This window comes from Carettochelys insculpta, chromosome 11 (genome assembly GCF_033958435.1).
Source record: "Carettochelys insculpta isolate YL-2023 chromosome 11, ASM3395843v1, whole genome shotgun sequence".
Classification (NCBI taxonomy): Eukaryota; Metazoa; Chordata; order Testudines; family Carettochelyidae; genus Carettochelys; species Carettochelys insculpta.
Window position 1 is genome coordinate 12,964,913 of NC_134147.1, and position 17,399 is coordinate 12,982,311.

A 17,399-nucleotide genomic window follows, 5' to 3' on the forward strand; every position below is an offset into this window, starting at 1 on the left:
ATTTATTAAAGCAACTAAGTTATTCCCTGAACATGTAATCTCAGCTTCCTGCAAATGGTACATCATATAATTAAATCTATGCTCTTTAGACATCTATGTCCTTCGGTAAATATATTGCATAGACCAAAACTTAGTGCCATATTTACAGCTGAAACTGTATTGGTGCAAAACAGTTGTCAAATATTCTTCTAAGATACACGACGTGCCATCAGCAAAGCGAAAGTCGTGAGAACAACTCTGCCTTTCTATAAGATGCAATGGACTGAGGATGTACACAAAAGTATTAAACATTTTCAAATTTTTATTCTAACTTTTTAGAAGAAAAGAGTGGCAGCAGCAATGAGGTTAAAATGCAGCTCCTTTTGATACACAAAAAAGGCTTATTAGAGGAGAGAAGTCCTTTCAGTATTTCTTTTACACACCCCTATTTTGGGATTACATTAAGATGACCTCTTTTCATATACAGAATTACACTCTACAACCACTTTGTGGTATTCTTCTACTCTGGAGCCATTTACTGTTTATGGCATAGCTTCTGCACAAGACGTGTTCTTAGTCTATTAATGTTACTCTTACTTGAAATTTACCAGAGGAATAATAAACTTGAACCTCTTTAGTCCAGAAACCCTGGGAAACAAGATATGTTGGAGTAAAGATTTTACTGGGCCGGGTAGAAGCATTGAGGGGTCTGGGAGTGAGGGGGATAAGAGTGGCCCCCTCCTCCTGGGGGTGCATGTGGCTCCATGTCCCCCACTGTTTCCAGGCATCCCTTCCCCTTCAGGCAAAAGCCTCAGAGAAGCCTTGCTGCCCATTGCCATTCTCCCAGCTGAGGGAATGGCAGAGAGCTAGTGGCAGCATGTAGAGCCACATCATCCTCCCTACTATGGGTGTTCCCAGATGAGGGACATCTGGAGTACAGAGGTTCCAGTGTCCTTATTTTTCTTGAACGTAAAGAGATGTATATCATCTAAAGGATTCAGTGAGTACCTTTACCTCTTCTGTAAAATGCACGCCTTCAGATCTCAGACTACGCACAGACTCCCTTTCTAACTAGTAAGTAGGTTCTCACACCATGCACTATCGCCTTCCAGTAGTTCATTAAGCAACATGACTAACGTGAGTTCACTACATTACAATGACTAGAACAGGTCAAAAATTCTCCACGGATACAGCTTTCTGTCAGAATATGATGATTTGACAGAAAAGAAGTGTTCTGCAGAAATGTGTTGATTCTATCAAAACTTGCAATGGAAACAAGGCAGGCAAGTCAACTTGCCTACCTGGCTCCCCTGCAGCCTATCACCACCTTGGATGCCACTTAGGCAGCTATCCCAAGGAGGAGGATATTTTGTGGAGAAAATGTCCAAAGAATTCTGCAATGGGAACATGTATTTCCCCAATTAAATACTGGAAATTTTCAGTTATGTGGGAGGGAGGGGAACAAGTTTTTTTTTTTTTGCTTTTCATCACAATTAGGGACTTTTTTTTTTGCGCAATGGAACAGAAATTCCAACCCCCAGCAAGCAATAATGATGTCTTGCATCATGATCCTCAAGCACATATCATACTGAGCTAACATACTGGGTCCCCCACAAGACTGACTATGTTATGGCACAGCAGTGCTAAAACCACCAAAATCTTCCATCTGATAGCTTTATAAGCCATAGGAGATTTTCTTCCTATGAAGATGGTAACTGTTCTTTTGAAGTCAGAACATTAAGGCAGCTTTCATATTTTTTTATATATATATATATATATGTATATGTGGGGGGAAAGGAGGGAGGGAGAGAGAGAGAGAGAGAGAGACACACACACACACACACACACACACACAGTATTCCAATGCCTGTTTGCTTTTAAAAATAAGCAAATACAGCTTTCAAAGGATGTTCTATTTGTAAATAATTAATTCCAGTGCAAAAACAGGTAACAGTTTTATATGTAACTACTGAAAACACCAATTGTACCTTATTATAAGTAACCTTTAGTTTTAGCCAGAGCCTAAAATTTCAGTTTTAGGCTGGGTCCACACTTACCTTGAATGTCAACGGCTACTACACAATTTTAGGTACATCAATTGCGTAACAAAAATTGATTTAGCAGCTGTTGATATTCATCCCTGTCCTCACTGCAGAATGCCAATTGGAGCACTCCTCCCATCAGCATTCCTTAATCCTTGCCATCTGGAAAGGAGTTCCGTGGTCAACATTAAAACTAAGCATTCGATCTTTGCTGTGATTGTAGACCCAGTTGTAGAGTCATATCTGAAATTAGTGTAACTATCATCAAGTATCTCTGAAAGACGGCAGTTGTCTTTTCACAGGATATTGTCTTCTTTTGTAATGCAAAGTGACTGTTTCACTACTCTGAAATTCAGTAAGCTTCATTTTACCTACCTATAAGTTTCTTAATAATTCCTGCAGATGCACTCCCCATGCTAAATCTTCCACTGTTTAGGATATTCATAGCGACCTGCAAAGAAGAAATACAGAGTTATATTGAATAAGTTATATTCTTAGTAAAATGTACTCCATTTTGTAAAATGAGTGTCTTAAGTTGTTAGATGCCAATGTTCTTCCAAACCTCATTATATTCCTCTACATAAAGTGCACCAAAAATGACTAATGAACATAATTTGTTGGGGGAAGAGTCAACACAGGTTTTGTAAGGGAAGTCATGCCTCAACAATCTATTAGAATTTTTTGAAAGGGTCAACAAGCATGTGGACAAGGGGGATTCTGTGGATATAGGGTACTTAGATTTTCAGAAAACCTTTGACAAGGTTCCTCACCAAAGGCTCTTAAGAAAAGCTAACCATCATGGGATAAGAGGGAAAGGTCCTCGCTTGGACAGGTAACTGGTTAAAAGATCAGAAACAAAGGGTAGGAATAAATGGTCGGTTTTCAGAATGGAGAGAGGTAAATAGTGGTGTCCCTCAGGGGTCTGTATTAGGACCAGTCCTATTCAACTTATTTATAAATTATCTGGAAAAAGGGATAAACAGCGAGGTGGCAAAATTTGTGGATGACACGAAACTACTCCAAACAGTTAACTCCCAAGCAGACTGTGGAGAGCTACAGAAGGATCTTAATAAATTGGGTGATTGGGCAACATAATGGCACATGAAATTCAGGGTTGATAAATGCAAAATAATCCCCTTTGGAAAATATAATCCCAGCTATACATATAAAATGATGGGGTCTGACTTAGCTGTGACCACTCAAGAAAGAGATCTTGGCGTCATTGTGGACAGTTCTCTGAAGACATCCACTCAGTGTGCAGCGGCAGTCAAAAAAGCTAACAAAACATTGGGAATCATTAAGAAAGGAATAGATAAGATGACAGAAAACGTCATATTACCTTTCTGTAAATCCATAGTACGTCCACATCTGGAATACTGTGCACAGATGTGGTCAGCCCATCTCAAAAAAGATCTATTGGAATTGGAAAAGGTTCAGAAAAGGGCAACAAAAATGGTTAAGGGTATGGAACATCTGCTATATGAGGAGAGATCAATAAGACTGGGACTTTTTAGTTTGCAAAGGACAATTAAGTGGGGATATGATAGAGGTAAGTGACCAGGGAGCTTGCAACCGGGCCGCTTGCAAACAGGGTGGTTGCTAACAGGAGGGAGTTTTGAGGGGGGAGTTTAGAGGGAGCTAGTTACTTCTACAGGGGTAAGGGGCGGCAAGATGGCGATGGTGGCAGCGTTCCCAACTGCTGGCTGGAGCTGAGGGACCCGCTGCCCCCAGGGTGCAGCACTGGCAGCGGGACGCAGGTGGGCTTGGGGGAGTGTGGGGGCGAGGCCGAGGGGCGTCGGTGGTGGGCATGTAGTTGGGGGCGTGTGGTACAGCTGTGCAGATGGCGGCGCCCGCAGAGGCTGGTGGTGGCATGCCCGGCTCAGATTGTCTGGGCTTTCAGGCCCAGTCCTGCGATCCCTGAACATGCGTCCCGCAGCAGCTCTGTGGGGCTCTGGGGGCAGCCACAGCCAGAAGAGTTGGTAACTTTGGCGGGGACCCAGGGTGCGGCTGGGCTGCGAGATCGGCACCTTCCTGGAGGACATGGGGCTGCAGCAGCACGCAGCTGGGTGTGGAGAGGCTGGGGGAGGGGGGACCTGGGAGGCGATGAGAGCTGATGGGGGGCAGTGTGGTGAAGTGGGAGGACATGGGACTGGATGGGGGGGCAAGGGGGAGGGGAGGGGGGATCTGGGGGTGATGGTAGTTGATAGGAGGCAGAGGGGTGGGGAGGAGGGTCCTGGGGAGGTGAGGAGGTCGTCAGGCCATGGGGAGCTATGGGGACACGTGGTGCCAGGGAGGTGCAAGAGGTAGTGGGATTGTTACCCACATTCTCCATGCCCCACTGCCTTGTGGGTTATCCTGGGAAGGAGCAAGGCTAAGTGAGTAAACCCTGACAGAAAATTCGGAGGGGAGTCCTAAGGTGGTTCTGTGCCAACTTCTGGCATTGATCCAGCAACTCCTGCAGCTGAGCTGGTACCAGACGTAGAGGTTATCCTCTCCTTTGGACTATATCAGTAAAGCCAAGAGGGGGACACTGGCATCTGGGCAGCCCAGGGTCCCAAAAAAAATTGCCCAGGTTCACGCCTGGAGAGGTACTCCAGCATCGCTTAACAGCATTGAACCAACACGGGAGGTAACAGATACCGGTTATAAGCTATTGCTCGATTGGTGTAGAGAACGAGCACGAGGGGTTGCCTTCGACGGTGGGAGAGATCATCGCATCTCACTGGACAGTCACCGCCCACCTCAAGATGGGAAGCCCCCCAGCCAGTAGGGTACTGTCCTGCCACAGTTCACCTGCCTCACTGGGTGCGTGAAGCTTAAGGTTCCCAAACCTGACAAGTGACTGAAATTTGAGAACCAGGCAAACCAATAAGAAAAATCAACAAGAAAAGGAAACCAAAGTTTTAAGCTTGCTTGCTGGAATGTGCAGACCATGCTGACCAGTTTGACTGAAGATCTTCAGGACATCAGCGACACCCGAAAGACCGCTGTCATCAATGAGGAACTGAAGAGGCTCCAAGTTGACATTGCTGCTCTGCAAGAGATGCGACTTGCAGATTCCGGATCTCTAAAGGAAAAAGGACTACACCTTTTTCTTTCAGGGTAAAACCCAAGAAGAACCCAGGGAGCATGGTGTTGGCTTTGCCATCAGAAACACCCAGCTACAAATGGTGGAATCAGCGGATCAGAAAGACTCCTTCAGTTCATACTTCAAACTTGTGCAGGTCCCGTCCACCTGATTAGCACTTACGCTCCAACCCTGTACGCCACACCAGAAGTAAAAGACAAGTTCTATGACGTACTTAGTGCTGCCATAGTGCAAATACCTGCTCGCAAACAACTGTACATTTTGGGTGACTTCAATACAAGAGTTGAAGCCGATCGTGACTCATGGCCTTCTTGCTTAGGCCACTTCGGTGTGGGAAAAATGAATGAAAATGGACAGCGTCTTCTCGAACTTTGCACGTACCACAATCTGTGCGAACACATTTTTCCAAACCAAGCCACAGCACAGAGTGTCATGGAGACACCCATGCTCGAAACACTGGCATCAAATAGATGTGGTTATCGCTAGACACAATAACCTCAAAAACGTCCTTCTGACACGCAGCTATCATAGTGCTGACTGCGATACAGATCACTCGCTAGTCTGCTCCAAACTCAAGGTGAGACCCAAGAAGCTGTACCACTCTAAACCAACTGGAAGGCCCCGCACAGATGCCAGAAAGACAGCAAACTCAGAGAGAGTGCCGAAAAGTTCAGAGTGACCCTCAAGGAGAATCTGCACAAAAGCCCTGGGGGGCCCGATGTGACATCCAGATGGCAGCATCTGAGGGATACAATTTACAACACGGCCTTGTCGGTGTTTGGAAGAAGAGCTAGGAACACAAATGACTGGTTCGAAGCGAACGCCGATGAGACTATTCCAGCCATCGAAAAGAAGCGAGCTGCACTCCTGGAGTACAAACGCTCACCGAACCAGAGTAGCCTACAAGCACTCAGATCAGCCAGAAAAATAGTACACCAGACAGCCAGGCGCTGTGCCAACAACTACTGGCTCGAGCTATGCCGCAGCATCCAGACCAGTGCTGACTCTGGTAATCTCAAGGGATTGTACAAGGGCATCAAGAAGGCATTAGGACCCACCCAGAACAAGATGACACCTCTGAAATCCAAATCTGGTGAAGTCATCACTGACAAAGCCAAACAGATGGAGCGCTGGGTCGAGCACTACTCCATGCTGTACTCACGCAAGAACTTTGTGGTTGATAAAGCCCTCAATGCCATCGAGCTCCTACCAGTAATGGATGAACTGGATCAGGAACCAACTGTGGACGAACTGAAGAAAGCCATTGACAGCATTGCAGTTGGAAAGGCCCTAGGCCAGGATGGTATACCACCAGAGGTAATCAAGTGTGCCATGGACACCCTCCCGGAACCCTACATGAGCTACTGTGCCTGCGCTGGAGAGAGGGAGAAGTTCCACAGGATATGCGCGACGCTAACATTGTAACCTTGTACAAGAACAAAGGAGACAGAAGCGACTGCAACAATTACTGTGGAATCTCCCTCCTAAGCATCACTGGTAAACTGTTCGCTTGCGTCATCCTAGGCAGACTCCAGAAGATTGCTGAGAGGGTGTATCCTGACTCTCAGTGTGGATTCCGCACAGAGAGATCTACCATTGACATGGTCTTCTATCTGAGGCAGCTGCAGGAGAAATGCAGGGAGCAGAGGAAGCCACTCTATATTGCCTTCATCAACCTGACCAAGGCCTTCGACTTGGTCAGCAGGGATGGACTGTTCAAACTGCTCCACAAGATAGGCTGTCCGCCACGGTTACTCAAGATGATCCAGTCTTTCCATGAAGACATGAGAGGAACCATCCAATATGACAGCACATTATTGGATGTTTTCAGCATCAGGAGCGGCGTCAAACAAGGATGTGTCCTTGCTCCGACATTGTTCTGAATCTTCTTGGCACTACTCCTGAAGCACGCCTTTGGATCTTCAACAGAGGGCATCTTTTTGCACACAAGATCTGATGGGAAACTGTTTCATCTTGCAAGGCTGAAAGCTAAATCTAAGGTGCAGGAAGTCGTCAGAGATATGCTGTTCGCAGATGACGCTGCCGTAGTGTCACAGACAGAAGACCAGCTTCAGAAACTGCTGGATCAGTTCTCCAAAGCATGCAAGGACTTCAGGCTTTCCATCAGCCTAAAGAAAGAGAAGTTACTCACCGTAGTAACGGTGGTTCTTCGAGATGTGTCCCCGTGGGTGCTCCACAATAGGTGACGGGCTTGCCCGGCGCCGCAGATCGGATCTTCCAAGCAGTTTCTGCCGGACCGCGCATGCGCCGGCGCGCGCCGCTCCCTTGCGCGCTCCTGGCCATGTGCACGATCCGGTCCCTGCCAGTTCCTCGACCAACCGCCTCGGGTGCCCCTGCAAAACACTAACAGAGATCCGAAGTGGGGAGGATGGGCGGGTAGTGGAGCACCCACGGGGACACATCTCGAAGAACCACCGTTACTACGGTGAGTAACTTCTCTTTCTTCTTCGAGTGTCCCCGTGGGTGCTCCACAATAGGTGACTACCCAGCAGTAACCCAAGATAGGAGGTGGGTAATCGGATTATGTGCAGCTTGTCCCCGAGAGGACCGCTGCAGAGACGGGTATCCTCTTGGAATACCCTGTGAAGGGCGTAATGTTTGGCGAAGGTGTCGTAGGATGACCAGGTCGCCGCTCTGCAAATGTCTTTTAACGCAACGCCCTTGAAAAAGGCTGTTGATGCCGCCACCGCCCTGGTGGAATGAGCCCTGGGAGTGGCCGATAAAGGAGTCTTTTTGAGGTCGTAGCACATTTTTATGCAGGATACAATGTGCTTCGAGATTCGAAAGGAGAGGGTCTCTCCTCGCAGAGATTTGGGAGCGAGGGAGACTAGGAGTCTATCCGTTTTCCGGAAGGACTTGGTCCTGTCTACGTAGAAGGCTAGCGCCCTCCTCACGTCCAGGAGGTGTAGGCGCGCCTCTTCGTTGGAGTTATGAGGCTTTGGATAAAACGAGGGTAGAACAATAGGTTCGTTGATGTGAAACTCGGAAGAAACTTTGGGAACAAAGGCTGGATGCAGCCGTATGGTTACCGCCTCCTTGGAAAAAACAGTGCAGGGTGGCGTTGCCATGACTGCCGCGAGCTCGCTCACCCTACGAGCTGACGTAATTGCAAGAAGAAAGGTCGTCTTTATTGTAAGGAGGCGGAGGGGAACCGTGGCCAAGGGCTCGAACGGTGGTCCCATCAGTGTGGTAAGCACCAGGTCCAAGTTCCACGAAGATGGAATCGGTTTCTGAGGGGGGTAGAGGTTTACCAACCCTTTGAGGAACCTGGTAACCATAGGGTGGGCGAACACCGTGTGCCCTTCCTCCTCATGTCTGAACGCCGAGATGGCGGCAAGGTGGACCTTTAACGAGGATAGCGAGAGTCCTCCTCTCTTGAGGTCCAGTAAATACTCTAGAATTGTAGGTATAGGCACCGAAAGGGGGGCCAGCTGTTTGGTAGAACACCAAGCCGTGAAGCGAGTCCATTTTTGTTTGTAGGTCTTCCTAGTGGAAGTCCTCCTGCTACTTTCTAGGACTTGCTGTACTCCCACTGTGCATGTGCTCTCTAGAGAGCTGAGCCATGGATTAACCACGCTTGCAGTCGCAGGCTTTGGGGGTGCGGATGCACTATGGACCCCTGGGCTTGCGTGAGCAGATCCGGCGCCACCGGAAGAGGCATCGGTGGACGGTCCGACATGCGCAGGAGTAGGGGGAACCATTGTTGGCGATCCCACGTTGGGACTATCAGGATCATCCGGGCCCTTTCCCTCCTGGCTTTTTGCAAAACTTTGTGGATCAGCACTGTGGGAGGAAACGCATAAAGCAGGGGGCCCCCCCACGGGATCGCGAACACGTCCCCCAGGGACCCCCATCCCAGTCCTGCCCTGGAGCAGAATCGTGGGCACTGCTTGTTGTGCTGAGTGGCAAACAGATCTATTAGGGGAAAACCCCATGCGTGGAAAATCAGCCGTAGCAGATCGGGACGGATCTGCCACTCGTGTGTGAGCGCAAAACGCCTGCTCAGCTGGTCTGCCTTCACTTTGTGCGCACCCGGCAAGTATGAGGCTTTCAAGATTATATCGTGGGCGATGCACCAGTTCCATAAGCGGATTGCTTCCGCGCATAAGGCACGGGATCGAGCTCCTCCTTGCCTGTTTATATAAAACATGGTGGAGGTATTGTCTGTACTGATCCCGACGACTTTGCCTTGTATGTGGTCTCGAAAGTGTTTGCAGGCGTTGAACACTTCTCTGAGCTCCAGTACATTGATGTGTAGTGACTGTTCCGTGGGTGAGCACAGTCCTTGAGTCACCTCTTCGCCCATGTGCGCTCCCCACCCTATGAGGGAGGCATCTGTAGTGAGAAAAACCGATATTTGCGGCTGGTGGAAGGGTACCCCTGTTAGCAAGTTCCTGGGGTTTACCCACCATTGCAGGGATTTGCGCACCCCGGCTGTGGGCGACACCACCCTGTGAACGGTGTGTACTGCCGGTTTGTATACACTCGCCAGCCAGTGCTGTATGCTGCGCATGTGTAACCTGGCGTTCTGCACTACAAACGTCGCCGCTGCCATGTGGCCCAGCAGCTGCAAGCACGTCAAGACAGGCACCGTAGGGCTGAAGGTGATGACTTGCACGAGGGAACCGATGGCTCGAAAGCGAGCCTCTGGTAGGTATACTCTCGCTGTAACCGAGTTTATGCGAGCCCCTATGAACTCTATGTCCTGTGTGGGGTCTATTTGTGATTTTGCCAGATTGATAACCAGGCCAAGTGAGGAGAACGTGTTTGCTGTGACGCGTATCATGCACAGAACCTCCCCTTTCGAGGCCCCTTTGAGCAGGCAGTCGTCCAGATACGGGAAAATAAATACCCCCTGTCTGTGCAGGTAGGCTGACACCACTGCCAAGGTCTTGGTGAAGACTCTGGGGGCCGAGGAGAGGCCAAACGGTAGAACCTTGTATTGGAAGTGTTCGTTGCCTACCATGAACCGGAGGAATCGCCGGTGAGCCAGATGGATGGTTATGTGGAAGTACGCGTCTTGTAAATCGAGGGCTGCGAACCAGTCTCCATCGTCCAATGCTGTAAGGATGGAGGCGATCGTGGTCATCCGAAAAACGTTGCTTGCGCAGGTACCTGTTGAGGCCGCGAAGGTCTAAGATGGGCCTCCAGCCTCCTGTCTTTTTCTCCGTGAGGAAATACCGGGAGTAGAACCCTTTTCCTTGCAGTTGCTCCGGCACCCTTTCCACCGCCCCTATGAGCACGAGATGGGCCACCTCCTGCCTGAGCCTGGCTACATGGGAGGCCTCCTGGAGGTGGGGCTTGGGTGGAGGTCGCGACGGTGGGAGCGACTGGAAGGGGATGGCGTACCCCGTGGCTATGATCTCCAGCACCCATTTGTCTGTGGTGATCCTTTGCCACTGGTCGTAGAATGGTCGGAGGCGATGGTGGAATAGCCGCTTCGGATGACCTTGTGTGATGGTAGTGATGGCGCAGCCCTGGATCTGTATGTCAAACTTGTGGCCTTTGGCCCCGCCCCGAGGACGCACGGCTCTGTTGTGAGCGTCGCCTGGGAGTTCTGTACTGCTGGTGCTGTTGATGCCACCCTTGCTCGTAACCCGTGATACTGGGGGCACTGTTGCTGGTACTGGTACCGCCTTTGCTGAGGGTAGTACCTTTTCTTTGTGTATGGAGGGGTGTAAATCCCCAGGGTCCTGAGTGTGGCTCTTGAATCTTTACTGGAATGAAGGACCGAGTCAGTTGATTCAGCAAACAGCTTCTGCGAGTCGAAGGGAAGGTCAACTATCTTCGCCTGCAGATCCCTCGGTATACCCGAGGTCTGGAGCCAGGACTCCCTTCGCATCACCACTGCGGTTGCTGTGGAACGTGCTGCTGTGTCCGCAACGTCCAAAGCAATCTGAACTCCCGTCCTCGCAGCCGCGTAGCCTTCTTGCACTATGGCCTTGAGGACCAGCTTTTTGTCCTCTGGAAGCGAGTCCATGAGGGAGGTTAACCTGGAATAGTTGTCAAAATTATGGTTCGCTAAGTGCGCTGCGTAATTTGCCATTCGCAACGTTAAAGTGGAGGAGGAGTAGACCTTTCTGCCGAACAGCTCTAGCTTCTTGGCATCTTTGTCTGTTCCCCCTGTTTTAAATTGAGATGTTTTTGATCTTGTTGCGAGGACTCCACCACCAAGGAGTTTGGCTGTGGGTGGCTAAACAGGAACTCCATGCCCTTCGCCGGCACGAAGTATTTCTTATCCGCTCTCTTTTGGACAGGCGGGATAGTTGCAGGGGTCTGCCATATCATAGTGGCGCACTCTAAGATCGCTTCATCAAGCGGTATTGCTACTCTGGAGGAGGCCGGAGGTCTCAGATTTTTGAGGAGCTTATGGTGTTTCTCTTGCACCTCTGCTGTCTGGATGCCTTGCGTGAAGGCCACCCTCTTAAACAGCTCCTGAAACTGTTTGAGATCGTCCGTAGGATGGACGTCCCCTGGGGCCGTAGCCTCGTCCGGGGAGGAGAGCGAGGAACCGCTGGGGTACATCTCTCTGGACCCTTCCGGTTCCTGCTGGTGATGGTACACCCTCTCGCTGGAGGTTTGCGAGGGAAAATCTCAGGGTTCCATGACCAGTCCCCCCTGAGATGCTTGAGTCTCTGTCCCCGGTCGCAATTGCCCTCGGGGGTACGAGATAGTCTGTGGGGATCTTTCCCTAGTAGATTGCCGATGGTGTCTATGCCCCGCGTGATAGGGGCGACCATGGCAGTATAGGCACTGTTCTTGGGAAGGTGACCTAGACCACTCCCTTGGTGCATACCCTCTGCGTCTGGGGGAGGGAGATCGTCGAGACACTGGAGAGAGCGATTTCGCATAATAGTCCAGCGGTTCAAACCCCAGGAAGGGTGAAGGTGGTGCCAGCCATGGTGAGGCTGGTTGTAAAAATGGAGAAGGGGGCTCCGGGTAGGCTAGGGGGGACCCCTGCCTTCTGGTTGGAGTCTGCAACATGAGCGGAGGGCTGTGAGAAAGCAGCTCCACAGCCCTGTCCGGAGAGGGGCTGCAATGCCTCCTCTTGTGTGCAGCCTTCCCCCTCCCTGGAGGAGGTAACTCCACCCCCTGATGCGCGGGGGATCCCGGCCCTGTCGGCACCGTGCTAGGCACGCTCGAAGGCGGTGCCGCACGTGCGGTGTCCTTCTGCACCTGCAGGCTACGTGCCTGCGCGCTCTGCACCGCCGGTTCCCTGGGGGTCGGTGCCGCTGCCTGCGGTGCCGCCGGTACCGGCGCTTGTTTAGCCGCCGCCCTGCCTGCGGTGCGGGGCGGCTGGCTGATTATCGGAGGCTGAGCCGCTTCCACGTGGCTCTCCGTGCTGCCGCCGATCAGCTGTTGCTGCGGCTGGGGGCTGCTTGCTCCTCCCGACCCGCTCACTGTTGCTGCCGGCAGGGATCGGGCTGGAGAGACTTTCCTCCATTTTTGCGCTGATGGAGTGAGGGAGGCAGCTTTCCTTTTAAGGGCCCCGGAGGGTCCCTCCTGCTGCGGCCGCTCTGGCACGTCTGGCTGGAGGGCCTTATCAAGAAGCAGCATTTTAATCCGCATCTCCCTGTCTCTCCGTGCTCTGGTTGTTAATTTAGCACAGAAGGCGCATTTCTGTGCCACATGGGACTCCCCCAGGCACCTTATGCATAGACTGTGCCCATCGGACGCTGGCATCGCCTCTCGGCAGGACTCACATTTTTTAAAGCCTGAAGAGGACATTGTTGGTGAGTCTTTGAGTTTTTAAGCGGGCACTTAGCACCTTCTTTGTGCCGTTTTCCCCGTCCGATGGCCTGCCTCAGCAAGAGGGCTGATGGCCCTAGCTCCTGGCCTCCGGCGCTTGTTACTGGGACTGGACTGAAGCTGTCCCGCTCGTAGTTTGTTGTTTTTTTTTTTTTTTTTTGCAAAATAACAACCGGCTAACTTGTAGTAGCCTAAGTACCTGAAAAAACTTCAAAGAAAAACAGATAAAGTCGTTGAATACGCTATTTGGCCTTAGCCTAGTCAGATTCCGTCTGCAGCCGACGGCGGTTAAGAGGAACTGGCGGGGACCGGATCGTGCACATGGCCAGGAGTGCGCAAGGGAGCGTCGTGCGCCGGCGCATGCGCGGTCCGGCAGAAACTGCTTGGAAGATCCGATCTGCAGCGCTGGGCAAGCCCGTCACCTATTGTGGAGCACCCACGGGGACACTCAAAGAAGAAGACAAACTTACCTGGTCAGGACATTGCTGAACCTCCATCAATCAGCACTGACAACTATACATTAGAGGTCGTCCATGAGTTTTTACCTCGGGTCCACCATCACTGACACCCTGTCATTGGAGACTGAGCTAAATAGGAGGATCGGAAAAGCAGCCACAACTCTGTCCAGACTCAGCAAGAGAGTGTGGAGCAACATCAAGTTGTACACCCACACCAAAATGCAAGTCTGCAGAGCCTGCATCCTCAGCACCCTCCTTTATGGCAGCAAGTCTTGGACCCTGTACACCCGCCAGGAAAAGAGGCTGAACGTCTTCCACTTGCGCTGCCTCAGGCGCATCCTTGGAATACCGTGGAAGGATAGAGTGTCCAACACCACCGTCCTTGAGCAAGCTGGAATCCCAACCATACACACCCTCCCCAGGCAGCGGCGGCTCCGCTGGCTTGGCCACATCCACAGGATGAATGATGGAAGGATCCCAAAAGACAAACTGTATGGCGAGCAAGCCTCTGGCAAAAGACCTCCTGGACACCCCCAATTGCACTACAAAGATGTTTGCAAGAGGGACCTCAGGGAGGTAGACACCGAGCCGGACAGCTGGGAGGAGCTGGCAGACGATCGCAGCAGATGGAGGCAGCAACTACACAAGGACCTTCAGAAGGGTGAGATGAGGATCAGACAGCTAGCAGAGGAGAAGCGAGCACACAGAAAGCACAGTAAGGACCTGCCAGACACCCAGTACACATGCAACAGATGCAGCAAGGACTGTCACTCTCGTGTGGGCCTTCACAGTCACAGTCGACTCTGCAAATGATGATCCCAAATGGAACTAGGAAGGGCACGATCCATAGTCTACATAGACTGAAGGATGCCTACTATATAAACTCATGACTGGAATGGTGAAAAATAAGTAATTGTTATTTACTCCTTCTCTCAACACAAGAACTAAGGGGTCACCAAATGAAATTAATAGGCAGAAGATTTAAAACAAACAACAGGAAATATTTTTTCCACACAACGCAGAATCAACCTGTGGAACTCCTTGCCAGAGAATGTTGTGAAGATGTAGAGTTTAAAAAAGAATTAGATATATTCATGGGGGTTAGGTCCATCAAACGCTATTAGCCAGGATGGGCATGCACGGTGTTCCTAGCCTCTGTTTGCAAGAGGCTGGAAATGGGCGACAGGGAACTGATCACTTGATAATCACCTGTTCTGTTCATTCCCTCTGGGGCCCCTGGCATTTACCACTCTTGGAAGGCAGGATACTGGGCTTGATGGGCCTATGGTCTGACCCAGTATGGCTGTTCTTATGTTCTAAGGTCAGTCTTGAAACACATTAGGTTTTCAGACCCATTACTCCCTTTGGAAGGCTGTTCCAGAACTTCAGCCTCTAATGCAAGATATGGCTCTGCCTGGCAAGGAGAAAGAAGTGGCTCTGTGTCAGAACAAAAACAAAAGAAAGCTGTCTCCTGTGCAGACTTGCATGCTCCACTCCTACAGGTTGAAATTCCCAGCCAATAGGCGCAATGGGGATGGAGCCTGCTAGCCAGCACAGAGCCATCTGTACCTAGTTGGGATCGCTCCATCCTCTGCATCTTCCTTTACTCCCAGACCCTGCCTCCTTCCTCCCATGCAGCAGCCCCCCCCACACTACTGAAGCAGGTCTTAATGCCAAAAAGACAGTTGCAGGGAAGTCCTATCCAGAGGATGCACCCCTCATGATCAGCCACTGACACAGGTCCAGGATCCAACTTGACAAGGCCAATGTCCCTTAGCAGGAAGAAAAGACCAGCGCTGTGACTGTTGCATGACATGTGGTACTGAAGTCTCTGATGGAAGGTATGCCCTGTTTTGGATGGGAAACAGAGGGATGCATGTCAGTGTAAAAGGGAAGAATGTTAAATGTCCAAAATTGAGGGGGAACAGAGAAAGGCAGAACCAGGACTGGAAATAGATAACCAATACAAGGGATGACGGTACCAGGAATGTCTTTGGAGGCTTGTCATTCAACAATACCAACCATTGTGGAAGCATGGACGGTCATGGTACCATAAGCTCCTAGCACAGAAAGGCAGGCACCATAGGCACAAGTACTGACTAAAAATTCTTGCACCACCTGGGATACCATACCAAGACCAAGCTCCTTTCAGCTGAACATGCCTCCAGGGTTGTTAAAAGCAGCAGCAAGGTGCGTCTGCCACACAGGTCTTTCAGGGACTGCTCAATGAAGCTAGCACAGGCTCCCAAGGCAGTGATCCCTTCTGGGCTGAAGAGCCTCCCAGGCAATCACCCCCAAATGTCTCAAACGGTCTCTAGAGGCTTTGCCACCACCAACCCCAAGCAAGGGCCTGAGCCTGAAGAGAGTTTGTGTCTTATCTTCAGGACCAGAGAACAGGACCAAGAAGCTGAAGAGCTCTCAGACAAGCCCTGTATGGGGGGCACAAGCTGTGTGTAATGAGTCTGATGGGAAAAAGGCGTGCTTGTCTTTGAAGTTCTGCCTCTAAGAGCAAACATCTGAGCCTCACTGCTCTATTGTTTTGGAGCAGGACTTAAAATCTCTCACAAAATGTAACATTTGTCACCAACATGGGATTCTCCCAAACATATCAGACAGGCTGGGTGTGAGTCACCACCCAGCATAGGTTCAGTGCATACGTGACAGGCCGTAAAACCTAGTTTCGGTACAAGGATAAGATGAAAATGTGTCCAAAAAGACTTAAGATTCATACCTATCACAGAACTTAGCTTAAACAAACAATAGTTTACCCATGCAAGAGAGCAAGGGATGCTTATGACAACCAATCTGAGCTCAGACTGACAACCATCACTGGTGGTAGCAAGGAACCAGGGGATTCAGAGTGGTTCCTCTCTCGTACACAAGCACACAGTGGCATGTAGAGACAGAGATGCTTGTTCTGCCCAGATGAGTAATGCTGAGGGATAAAGTTTTCTGACAACTGTGCACTAGTATCACATACACCTACAATGGAAAGGACATGTGCAAGTGTTCAGAAAAGAACATTTCTTTTTAAACCCAATATTTAATTTAAGCTAAATATTGTGTTACATGAATACTAATTATATTTACCTGGCACACTTCAAGTCAGAAATCTGACCTGACTAAGTGATGATTCTTGTTACCAAAAAGGGCAGTTGGCTTGAGATTTCATGACTTTTCTCTTAAGCAAGTAAAGGACAAGTCCAAAACTCATGTGCAATGCTTGAAAGTTTTCTGTGAAAAATTCACTGCCCTAGGAATATATTTATCGAGGCAGGTAAGCAATGCAATTATTTATATTAGGTTTTGTTTAACATTTCCACAGTGTGTCTTGTGAATTATGCAGACAATCCATTATTTTCTACCAGGAATGTAATAGAGAATCTGGTTACATGACTAATAAAGAAGCACAAGAGCCCAACCCCCAAGGCAGAGCAGCTGGGAGGTGAAGAGACCAGATCCCCACAGCAGGGACAGAAGCTTTTCAAATGCAAAGCAGTGGGGTGAGGGACATTACTCAATTACCAGATTACTTGCCCGTAACATCCCTATTTTCCATATGTCTCTGCTCAGTTCTCAACCAATGCTTGCAGTATTTCCCCAATGAAATAAAGTTCAGGTTTCAAAACAAAAAAGCAGTAAAGTAGCACTTTAAAGACTAGCAAAATAGTTTATTAGGTGAGCTTTCGTGGGACAGACCCACTTCTTCAGACCATAGCCAGACCAGAACAGACTCAATATGCATTAAATATTGAGTCTGTTCTGGTATGGCTATGGTCTGAAGAAGTGGGTCTGTCCCACAAAAGCTTGCCTAATAAATTATTTTCTTAGTCTTTAAAGTGCTACTTTACTGCTTTTTTGTTTTGATCGTATATAGACTAGCACGGCTCTCTCTCTGTTAAAGTTCAGGTTTGTATTTTACCAGACAGTCCCTAAATATCTTTTTAAATGCAGACAATTGTTAGTCTTTGTCACATCAATTTCACATTCATCCTTCAAAGAGGCATTTAAATACATCTCCTAATTAAGGGAAAAAGTATACTCTAAGGTTGAAGTTTTTCA

At 49.6% G+C, this 17,399-nt stretch overlaps 1 protein-coding gene across 1 annotated transcript in view; it reads right to left on the reverse strand.

The window, feature by feature from the left end:
- Nucleotides 1-17,399, reverse strand: part of ACAD9 (acyl-CoA dehydrogenase family member 9) — a 99,601-nt gene that overhangs the window by 41,182 nt on the left and 41,020 nt on the right. The window contains exon 9 of the mRNA XM_075006235.1: nucleotides 2,397-2,472. Within this exon, the coding sequence (XP_074862336.1) occupies nucleotides 2,397-2,472 (76 nt within the window). The remainder of the gene's footprint in view (nucleotides 1-2,396; nucleotides 2,473-17,399) is intronic.